The 12,132-nt window shown below is 39.3% G+C and overlaps 1 protein-coding gene across 1 annotated transcript in view; it reads right to left on the minus strand.

Annotated features, from left to right (window-relative positions):
- Positions 1-593: 593 nt before the first annotated feature.
- Positions 594-12,132, minus strand: part of STAM2 (signal transducing adaptor molecule 2) — a gene marked incomplete in the record, with an annotated part of 1,442,819 nt that continues 1,431,280 nt past the window's right edge. The window contains 1 exon segment of the mRNA XM_044074901.1: positions 594-2,499. Coding sequence (XP_043930836.1) covers positions 2,274-2,499 — 226 coding nt within the window.

Genomic DNA, 12,132 nt, shown 5'->3' on the forward strand with positions numbered 1-12,132 from the left:
ATATGTAGAGAGAAGTGCATGGTATGCAGAATAGAGTCAGGGGATGTGGGCTTAGATCTGTCAAGCTGTGTCTGCTTAATAGCCTTCTGCAGAACAGGCATACTGACATGGGAAGGCAGGGTAGGCCCTTCATCTGCAGTCATGCACATCTTAGGGATGAAAAATAAACTCCTTATGGCTGTATGGGAGACAACCATGGTACAACTAGCTCTTTATTGGTGAGATGGAATAAATGTCCATGGTTACAGCAGAAGCAACACAATCAGCAGCCATGAGGGGAGGAAAGAAATTATACATAGGAAAAAACATTACACTTTCAGCAGACTTTCTGACGTGCCACAAAAGTACAATGCTGAATCTAGAGTACTATTTGAAACATTACATGATACTTTGGGCAAGTGGTCTAGCTTCTCTGCTCTGGCAGTATTTACAGCAGACTTCTAAGTGATCAAGTACTACCCAATATGGTTTTCACCTGTACCAGAAAATGATTAATAGAGTATCCTTGGAACCAGAACATTCAACCCAAACGTACAAGATTTATCAGAAACAACTAATTAATAAAAAAATAAATAACAACCAAAGAAAGAGGATTATGGGAATGAACTCTTAATATATTAAGGCTACAGAGAAAAAAAGGCATATTTACTCCTGTTGATTTACATGAATAAAACATCTATGTAAAATCCCTTAAGCATGTTAAGAGTATATATAGAACGGATTCTAGATTGATCTTAACCATGGTTACTTTTTTTTTTCTTTTCATACTTTTAGTACATTACATTTTCTGATGTCATATTTATCTAGTTCAGGGTTGAAGGACAGAGAAGAAACTAATCCTAGACAGAATGCCAGTGGCTCATATGGAATCTGAAGGATTAGCAATTCACATAACAGCACACCTTTGGGGTGTGGGAGGAAACCAGAATTGGAGAAAACCCATGAGGACATAATTGGGTCATGCAGACTCCAATGAGAACGTGCATCCTCCATGAACCAAAGTACAGGAAGAGCTGTGAGGCTGCAACTTAACTGTTGTGCCACTATGCTGCCCCAGTTTTATTACGTACCAGTTATAAATTGTTCAATGCAAATAGGAGTTGAGTTCTATAAAGGTGTAAAATATGGTCAGAAAAACTGTGCAAGCCATGGGTACAAAATTCTCCATATGCATTATGCAAAAAAATGTATATATTAAACAGGAGCCTAAACTACTTTCTTCTGTGCATAACTTGAGACATAACTTCATTTTTGCTGTTAATGAAAGTAAGGTGTAAAACAACATATAGCAAGTTACATCCCCAAAATAATTTCTTCTTTTGGGGTAAGTATATCACAAATATATAATACAACTTAACACACAGGTTTCTAGACACACAGTCTTTAGAAAATCATCATCTCTTAAGTCTATTGTACATATGAATTATATAATGGAGAAATTTCTATAAAAATAAGGAAACCGAGTTATAAGCACATATAGTATTTTAAAAATGAGTTTCTATATTCAGAATGATCGTCGTGATTAACTTAGAGAAAACATATAGGTAATGAATGAAAATCTTACCTACTGGTGAACAAAAGAGAGACATTTTTTTCTCTGAGGATCATTTTAGCCATAAAATTCATAGAAATATGCATTCTATCTTGATGTGGAAAACTAGCTAATCTGTATATCAAAGCGATATAGTTTTCTAAATTGACAAAACACCAAAATGTCAACCCTTAACATCTTAAATTTCCAGAAATATAAATATGGTTACACAAATTAACTAAAGTAGTAAAACAAAATTGGATGTGCAAATTATAACAGACAAGAAATAAAAGACACAAGTACAAGGGAGACAGATAAAGCCCATATTCTTAAAAGCAACCCCTTACTTTCCTATATCTTTTCAGGAGGATGGCTGGGAAAAAGACACATTATTTAGACCAACCAAAACAGTTAAATGTAGTGAAATATGAATTGCAGAACAGGTTCAATATCCTATTCTTTAAGACAAAGGCTCCACACAGCTATCGTGTACTGTTTGAGTACACTAACTTGGATAAGTACACCTTCATGAGTGTCCACCAGAAATGCATTTTAGAGTGCCATTTATGATGAAAGTAGGCAGGCAGCCCAATATGACTTGTTCCAGTTTTACAAAACACTGTAAGGAATTCAGGAAATGAATATTTCCAACTTCATTTATTCCACGAAAAGAATATGCACAAGTTCTTGTCTTGTTCTTTATGCTTTTAAGAATGCGGGAGTACAAAATGTTAGATCATAATTAAAGCAGAGGTTGCTGGTAAAAAGCAGCTTGCTGCTGGGGCAGTGAAACAGGGGTACTCAATGCATAACTTGCGGCTGGATGGATGCTGGATGTAGTGTTCTGATAGGCTGTCAGGTCCATGCCCATTCCAATTTGTTGCACATAAGCAGCTGGTCCTGCAGCTGTCTGGAGTCCAGAAGTCTGATTCATATATGCATGGCTTGAAGTATTGTCATGGCCAGTGCTGCACAAAATCAAAAGCAAACAAAAATATCAACATACTTTCATGAAATGAAAACAGACTGTTCAACTTACTGTGAGTTGGCACAAACAATTAAAGCTATCGACTGTTACTGAGCTGTTTGTTGTAGTTCAGAACTTGATTCTCTCGGCTTTCTTATCTTACTGTGTAATTGGGCAAATCATTTAAGCAGACAGTGCTCTGGGCTGCGCATTAAAAAGGTTCATATTGCTCAGTGGTCCACCCAGATAAACAAATACAAACACAAATAAATAAATAAATACATATACATTTATTAATAGAGTTTCAAGCAATGAACTTTACTTGTGATTTAACAGTAACACTATTTCCATGTGTAAAACAGCTTATTCGTACATCAGTGAAAAAGATGACTTGGGTTAAAACTGGTCGTTTAACTTCAGAAAAACATTTTTGGGTGGCAATATTTAACTGGGGTGGGTGGGGGAAGTCTGTTTACTTCTAACTTCACATACCAATATTGATATTGGTGCCAACATTTCTATGAATTCATGTCCAGGCTACCATATGCCCTCTGCTGATCCATACATCACTCTCTCTCCTACCATTTGAGCCACAGAGGTGAATCCTCTTACTGGTGGTAGACTGGTTAAGAGTTGTGGGGCACAGACCTCCATCTGGCCATTATATCCAAAAGGGAGAATATTTTCTGCTATGTTGACTAACCCATCCTTTACCATGTTGTGCAGAGAAAAGCTGCAAATACATCAAGAAAGTACAACAAATACATATATTCATGGACACATATCTCTTACATGCAGAACTTGACAACAGACCACGAATTAGAATCTAAACAGAAGCTTCTTTAATAAACCCAAAGGCAGCCCTGGCCTCTGCCAGGGGATTATCCTATAGTAAGATATTAATCATATATTTCCATTGATAAAAGACAGCAAACAATTATCCATTCAAATTTTATCCTTAGTCATCCCCCTGGCACCCAGTCTGCTGGCAGTGGACCTCATCATCCTTTGTCATCCCTCTGGCACCCAGTCTGCTAGCAGTGGACCTTATCCTTTGTCATCCCTCTGGCACCGTCTGCTAGCAGTGGACCTTATCCTTTGTCATTGCTCTGGCACCCAGTCTGCCAACAGTGGACCTTATCCTTTGTCATCCCCTCTGGCACCCAGTCTGCTGGCAGTGCAGGATGATATCCTGCCCATACGATAGCAGGTTAGCATCAGATTCTGATATTTGGCTGACATAATACTATGCATGTGAATCTCATGCTCATTTCAGTTTTTCCACCACAGAATTGCAGAAGAGTTAATACAGAAACACGGACAAGGAAAAAGGGAGCAATAACTGATGTCAACAGCTTCATGTATATTTTTTGCTAGCATTTTTTTCAGCTTTTAAGGACAGCTATTGGAATAAACCCCACTAATATTTCTAAATTCCACGGACAGCTTAACAATACACACTTCCTTGGAAGAAGGAAAGTGCATTTGTGGAAGATCTTATCATAACTGTAGATGTCCTACTTCTCTCAGCTGCAGTATTCTGTGCCCATGGAATATTTTGCTGAGGATAGCCTAATTTCCAGCCACCATAGCAAAGCCTTTACACCCTTTCAGTACTGTATGTTAGAGATATGACCTACATGCAAGGCACAAGGTACAAGTGATATATGGCTGCCTAATCCTCAGAATTGACATGTCCCAGGAGAACCATAGCAACCCCACAGAAAAAAAAAAAACATGTCTGTCCTGGAAGGGGAAACAGAAGGCAAGAGAAAACCCCTCAGCCAGGAGTAGGGCAACAGAAAAATAAAAAAAAGGGACAGAATAAAAAAAAGGAACCTTGATGATTGGATGGGAGAAAGGAAATTCACCCCAGGGATCACATCAGTCGCCCTGCTAGACAGGGGTCCAGGGAAATAAACAGTGTGGGAAGAAATAGCCAGGGAATTGTTATGGCTAGGCTTGTATAGGCCCTAGGGCCGATAGCCTAGTACCAACCTATGAACCTATGGACAGACCAAATTCTGCAACACTGACAAGTAGGACATCTACTGTTATGGTAAGATCTTACACTATTGTACTGTATCCATCCTTATCACTGCTGTAGTCTTTATCCATGGGAGAGTACAAACACCAGAAAATAAGGAATCACCACTCAGGCTTGGAGTTCAGAAACTCTCTTGGCAGAAGTAACAGCCACCAACAATACAGTCCTCAAAGCACAGTGCTACACTGAAGAAGAAAAGGAAGGCTCAAAATGGAGACTGAGTCAATTTTTCAAGAACAAAATTAAGGTCCCAAAAAGGAGGAACAGACTTTCTTGGGGGTCTGATAAGAAGGATGGCTTTTAGAAATTGTCCGACCTCAAAACTAGAAGCCGAAGATGGAATCAAAGTCAGAAAATCAGAAATGGCTGACAAGCTTCAGCAAAATAATATGCCAACCCAGTATTGAGCAATTCATACAAATAAGAATGAAGCATAGGGATCCCCACAGAAAAAGGGCCCAGGTCATGCCTGAGACACCCAACAGAAAATCCCTTCCATTTAGCCACACAGGATTTTCTAGCAGTGGGGTTACTGGCTTCATGCAAACCCTGGTGCACTTTTTCAGAAAATTGGTGCAGGAAAGAAATGAAAACCTGTATCACCCAAAGTTAAGTGTGGACAACTGAGGGTGAACAAGACACCCCTTGTCTTGTGTGAAGATCCATCCTCTGAGGTACCTTGTGATGACTACCCCTGGACAGGTGAAAAAGCAGGGGGACCAGTGCTATGTAGGCCAAAAGGGAGGCACCAACAAGATTTTTGGATGTGCCCCTCATGATCTTCTGCAAAACCCTGGGAAGTAGAGGGAGAGGAGGACTAGCATACAGGAACACCTCCTTCCAAGAAAGGCACGACATCCACTTTTCAAGCCAATGAAGTTGGAACTTTGGAACAGAACTGAGGAAGTTGTCTGTTCAGACAGGAGTTAAAAACATCTACTTGAGGAGTGCTCCCCTGATGTACTATGCCCAGAAACACTTCAGCATCCATTCGTGAGGGTGTGTCCTGGACCTACTTAAACAGTCTACCACTAGACTGTGCTATGAAGGAATGTAAACCACCTGAAGAACCAAGTGATGGCAGATTGCAAACTCCCAAGCCTAAAGAGCCAGACTACAAAGAAAGTAAGACTTTGTGCCCTGCTGCTTGTTGATGTACTCCATGTCTATGGTACTGTCTGTAAAGACCTTTAAAGGACCTGGAACCCAAAGAGAGTGAAAGCGCTGAAGAGTTAGGATTAGAACCCTCAACTCTGACACGGATGTGGTCTGACATCTGCTGACAGGACCAGAGACCCTGAAATTTCAGACTGTTGGAGGAACTCCCTAACCTTGATCAGAAACATCCATGTACAACTTGAGTAGGAAGGGGGACCTGCTGAATCCACCAGCAGGGTTCAAGTTTGTGACAATGTTAAAGAGGCAATGGAAACTCCAAAGGGTGGCAGAGCTGCAGCCAAACAATGAGAAATCACTGAAATTTTTTCAAGTAGAGTTTTGCAAAAGGAACCATAGGAATGGTGGATGCCATGAACCCTAGGACTCAGAATGGTGTGAATCCCACAACCCAAAAATTCTTGGTCCCAAGAGGGAGTCAACACTGACTTCTTCAGACTGAAAGTGAATTCCACACTGCAAAGGAGAAGCATAGTGTGAAGTGTAGATTCTGAAGCAGGAGCTGCTGAAAAGGCCACTGAATCAGGTCATCCAGATAAGGGAGTATTTGGATTCCTCGAGGTCTGCAGAAAGCTACCTCGGGGGCCAGACATTTGGTAAACACCCTTGGTGATGTAGAAAGACAAAAGGGCAAAGCACAGAACTGACACTGAGAGGGTGAAAAGGAATACAGAGGTAAGTGTCCTTCAAATCCAGTGAGACCAGAAAAGCCTGGGGAAGCAAAACAGGGAAAAGATTTTATTTTTATTTTATTTGACATGGGATTACCAGGAAAGTCTGACTGGGTCCGGGGAACCTGTTTTCCACAGAAGCTCGGGCAGAAAAGCTTCAAAAGTGAAAATACATTGTATGAATAAATATTACTATTACAGTAAGTCAGAGACTAAAATGAACATGAACAAGTATAAAATGAAAAAAAAAAATAACTTACATGTAATAACTATTACAACAATGTAATACACAATTTCAGAAAAGAATGGACTACAAGACAATACAGTTATTATTTAGGAACATCATAAGGGGATAGGATGCAAATAAAAAGAAAATGTGGAAAAATAGTGTGTTGAAAGAAGTGACAATCAGTGAAAAGCAAAGTAGAAAAACAAGTAAAGGATGAGAGAGGGAGTGACATCATGGGGTGAATAGTGGGAGAAACTTGGCGAAGGACGACAGGAGCTAAGAACATAAGGAACAAAGCTACAGTGTGATGAAGAAAGTAGGTGGGGTGTGAAGGAGTGGGGTAGGAAGATAGAGGGGATTATGGGCCTTTACAGACAGTAGAAACAGAAATAAAAAGGGAGTACGAAGAAGTGGGGAGTAAGGGAAGGAGACTTAGATCTGTGTGTTGTGAAAAATTAAGAGGTAGAGTGAGGAGGACATAGTATCAAGTGGGTTAGAACAGGAGCAGATCCATGCTTTGCATAAGTATTCCTTTAAAGTATTCTTAAAGGAGAGGAAGCTGATGTTTACTCTAATATTTATGGGAAGGTTGTTCCAAGCTCTGGGAATGAAGTAGGAGTACAGGGATTTTCCAGCAGTTTTGATGGGCTTATGTACAGAAAGAAGTTGTTTGTCTCTGGATCTTAGATATCAATTGGGGAAGTAGCTAGAAAGAACAGAAGTCAGAGCAGAACAAGCAGTGGGCCTATAGATAATGTTGTGGGCTGTTAAAAGTTGTAAGAAGATGAGTCGTGATAGTTCCAACCATTTTAGTGACAGAAGTGCATGCAGTAAAGTGGTGTGTAGAGTATGAAGAGCCTGTGGGAAATTTTTCTATTTTATTACAGCAGGTTTTTAGTTTTGTTAAGAGACAGGTCTGAAGTATAGTAAGGATACTGGCACCATACAAGAGACAGGGTATTAAGCAGGTATTAGCAAGAGTGATTCTATAGACTGGTTAAGAAAAAGTGAGTGTCTGTAAAACATACCTAGTTTTTGGTGAGTTTTTTTATATTATTTTGGATGTGGAGGTCAAATTTTAGGTTTTCATCAATAATTACACCTAGCAGGTTGGTGTGTGGGATGGCTTCAATTAGACGGTTATTCAGAGAACGAATTTTAAAACTTGTTTTATATCCTGTTAGGTTTTTTGGGAAAAAGAGTAGGAGTTTAGTTTTGTCAGGATTGAGTAGCAGTTGAGAGTTATTTAGCCAGAGTTCAATTGATGAGAAAGCTTCTTGCGTAATTTGTGGAAAGTCAGCTAAGTTATTAGGTGTGCAGATAACAGCATATTGGACTAAACAGGCTTGGAAAGAGAATGACTGTAGGTTGTTTATGAAGACTTTTAAGAAAAGAGGTCCAAGGGTGAAGCCTTGGGGCACTCCTATGACAACTGGTAGGAAGGAAGTAAGACAGCTATACCACTTTACTGACTATTGTCTGTCAGAGATAACTTGTAAACTATGCAAGGGAGGCAGATGCGAGTCCTAGTGAGGAAATCTGGCACAACAGCTTAGTATGTGAAACAGTATCAAATGCTTTTGAGAGGTCTAAAAATACTGTGGATGCAAGTTGGCCAGAATCTCTGGCATGATTTACGGAGTCCACGAAGGATAATAGGGAAGTTGCAGTGTTATGATTAGGTCTGAAACCATACTGGGTAGGGAAAAGTAGATTGTTGTGCAGAAGATATATAATGAGCTGTGTATGGATGCACTTTTCCAGTATTTTACACAAAGATGATAAGACAGCAATGGGATGGTAGATAAATCTGAGGAGCTGCCTCCTTTGTGCAGTGGGATAACATGGGAATTTTTTCCCAATGCTTGGGACATATGATTCTGTGACTGACCTGTTGATAAGAATACTGACTGAGTAAGCTATGGGAGATTACCGGCTGAATTAGTACAAGGTTTCAGTTTTAGTAGAAGTTTTCTTAAGTGTAGATGTATGGAGTAGTAGCAGGAGAGCACTGTGTGGCATCAGTAATAACATTATCTAGTAAAGATGTGTTACTGGCGAATGACTGGTTTTCTGAAGGTAAAGAGTACATATTGCTTAACACTAGGTTAGCTACACTGTTGATGAAGTGAGAGTTAAAGAGAGTGGCAATTTGAAAATGAGATTTATTGGGGGGGGGGTTGTTTTTTGCCTGGTTTAAGAAGTGAATTGATTGTTGACCAGAATTTTTTGGGGTTGAAAGAATTGTTAGATTGCTGGTAGGTGCATAATTCCTTTTTATCACTTATAAGCAGCTTTTTGACTTTATTTCGGAGTATTCGGTAATACTGCAATTGTTTTGGGTTTTATTTTTTTGCCATTCATTCCATTCTTTATTTCTAAGGGACACTAGTTGCCATTAGGCATGATTGATTTTTAATTTTTTTAGTTTAAGTAAGAGCTATGCTATAAAGTATGTCTACGAATGTAATGTTAAAGTGATTTACAGCTTCAGCAAGAGGAAGAGTTTTTAGGGGAGTCCAGTTAGTAGATTTTAGTATGTATAGAAATGATTCTAGATTAAATTTAGTTAAGTTATGAGTTGTTTTGTAAGTGTTCTTTGGGAGTATGTTTAGATGGTGTAAGAGAGTAAGTAAGATGTTACTTATTGTGTTGGGAAGGGTACAGCTTTGTATAAATTTACTTGGGTCAGACACTAGAATCCAATCTAGTTGAATCTTGTAGGGGACAGTATAACTTTTGTGAAGTTACAGACATTAATAGAGTCAGCAGAGAGACTGATGTAAGAGTTAGCCAATTAATGTTAACATTTCAAAGAATAACAGTCTCATAGGAAATTTTTGTTGAGAGTCAAGATAAGATATTTTCAAGTATGGGGATGTTTTGTCCTGAGGGATGTAAATGACTACAATGCATAGGTTTTTTTTAAGTGTCCATTTTTTTGAGTGGTAATGAAAATCTCTGCATTATCAAATTTGGGGATGGGACCCAAGTAATTGGTTATTATGAAGTGACTAGCATGAAATAATGCAATTCCACCAGCTTTTTTGTGTAATCTGTCTAGTCTGATCATACTACATCCTAGGGGGTAGCAATTCAGTGTGTTTTATATAAGGTTTTAGTCAAGTTTCCATGGTGGCTAAGGCGTCAGGAGTACGTAATGCCATCAAGGTGTGGAAGTCACAGATTTTAATACAGATACTGTGAAAACGGAGGGCACAGAATTTTTAGTTTATGCTTAGGAATAAGTTTAATGTGGTAGGGGAAGGAGTTGGGGTAAGGGAAGGGCCTGGGCTGGGGTAAACTTCACCAGAAAGGGAGATGCATGAAAAATAGGAGGGACGTAAGTTTGTATATAAGAGGAGATTTGGTTAAGTAAAACTGAGATTTAGTGAATTTTTAATGATACTGTAGGAGTTTGATTTTTAGACAGGTTAATGTGTATAAATGAAATAAACTTGGTGGCATGTTTGAGCAACTTTTTCTGTTATTTGAGACGGCTGTACTTGACGTTATAAAAGTAATATAGGTATTAACAGCTGATATATGACAGGATGTTAGTTGAAGGATAAGTAAGGATAGAGCATGGGAAATGATGAATAGGAGTGCACATGGTGTTAAGGAGATGGTATATTTTGTTTGGGTAGGATTTGGATAAGTGAGTTGTAAATATAGATGAAAATGATGTGAAAAGGGAATGATTATGGTATGTATAATGAAGGAGATGTAGTGTATATGTGAGTAAGCTGGCTGATGTTGTGTAGTCTAAAAATGTTTAAATGGTTAAAAGGTTAGTGAGAGGAGTTTGGGAGGTATAAAGCTAGGAGTAGTTGAGGTGGGTGGGAATTGGGGGTAGGGAGGGGGAGCATGAGCTGGTTGGACCCGGTTGCTTCTTGCAGTAAGACGAGCATCTGCAATCAGTAAGCACTGGCAGATTAAGAACTATGTTTTTGCATTAAATAGTAAAAGCTATGTGTTGGGAGATGAGATAAAGGAAAGGGGAAAGCTGAGTCGGTATACGTTGAATGCGTATAACAAATGTTAATTTAGAAGGGAGCTAAGAAGACCGCGACTAAAAAAATAGAAAGATTTAAGGTTATGACAGATGAAACTATTACTTGAACTAAAGTGGAATTATAGATACATATATCAGGTTAGTAGTGATGAAACTACTGCTGGGACTAAAGTAGAGTTAAATATACATATGAAGGTTAGGAGACCTGAAAAGACTGTTGGAACTAAAGATGGATAAAATATAGAATAATCAAAACAGCACTGCCAATTGCTAAGAAATAGAAAAAAAATTACATTAGAGAGTAAATAAGTGATGGAGAAAGCCACATGGGGAGCAGCAAGGAGTACAGGTACACCCCTGTGATGTACAGGACAGCCAATTACAGGTAACAAAAGTAGTGCAGTTAAACAGCTAAATGTAAAACATACATCAATAAGTTACAGGCAGTAATGGAACCACAAGAGTCTGCTGTTTGAATGAAGCCTTTAAGTTTTTTAGGCAACACTGGTGTGGAGCTTGAGGCTGGCTGGTGGAAACAGGGCTTTTAACTTTAATTAGCACTTGCACATCAACACGGACATGGAAGGGTGATCCTAACTTAAGCAAAAACAACATCCTGGAGGTAGGGAAGGAACCTTAACAAATGTGCTCAGATAGGATAAGTCTAGAATGGGCCTATATGACCACTACTTCCTGGGGACCAAAAACATTCTGGAATAAAAACCCTTTTGAGACAAGGACACAAGCTGCATGATTCTCTGTTCCATCAGATCCCAAAAAAATATAGTTGTGTACACTTACCATAAATGTAGATGTTCGAGTGTATTGACTGTTGCAGTCATTACATTTGGGTTATCTACTTGCAGGTAGCCCTCAGCTGGCCTGATTATCAAAGTCTTGGGTCCTGCGTTGGTTGCTGTCTCATCTTCCAGGATGTCAGGTAGTAAGAGCTATAAAGCATGCAGCCGACGCCATTACATCAGTTTTTCTTGCCCCAGATGTCAGGTGGCCCCATAATGGGAAGCAATTATATACAAGGTTACACCTCCACCAGAAAGCTTAAGTACAGTAAACAAGAAGTGAGGTATAGCTAATAGAAGTCAGGGGGCAGGAGGGAGGGTAACCAGGACTGCAACAGTGAATACACTCGAACATCTACATTTATAGTAAGTGTACACAACTGTACTATGTTCTTCATGTTTTACTGTTGCAGTGATTACATTTGGGTAGATTCTCAAAGCTAAGGAAGGGAGAAGGAAATTAGAGAGCATTAGGACCAGCTATTAGACCCTGCAAGACTGCAGTGGCAAAACCAGCTATGGATTTAGAAAGAATAGGTAAGTAGTAATGCTTGGTGTAGATATGAACAGGTAGCAGCTTCTAGGATGTCCTTGATAGGAACACCTCTGAGAAAGGCTGTTGAAGTAGATGCAGCCCTGGTGCAATGTGATCTTACCCCCTGTGGGGTACGTTTTCCAAGGTGCTTATAGCAGGAA

This window comes from Protopterus annectens, chromosome 6.part0 (assembly GCF_019279795.1).
Source record: "Protopterus annectens isolate FY-2018-M chromosome 6.part0, PAN1.0, whole genome shotgun sequence".
NCBI lineage: Eukaryota > Metazoa > Chordata > Ceratodontiformes > Protopteridae > Protopterus > Protopterus annectens.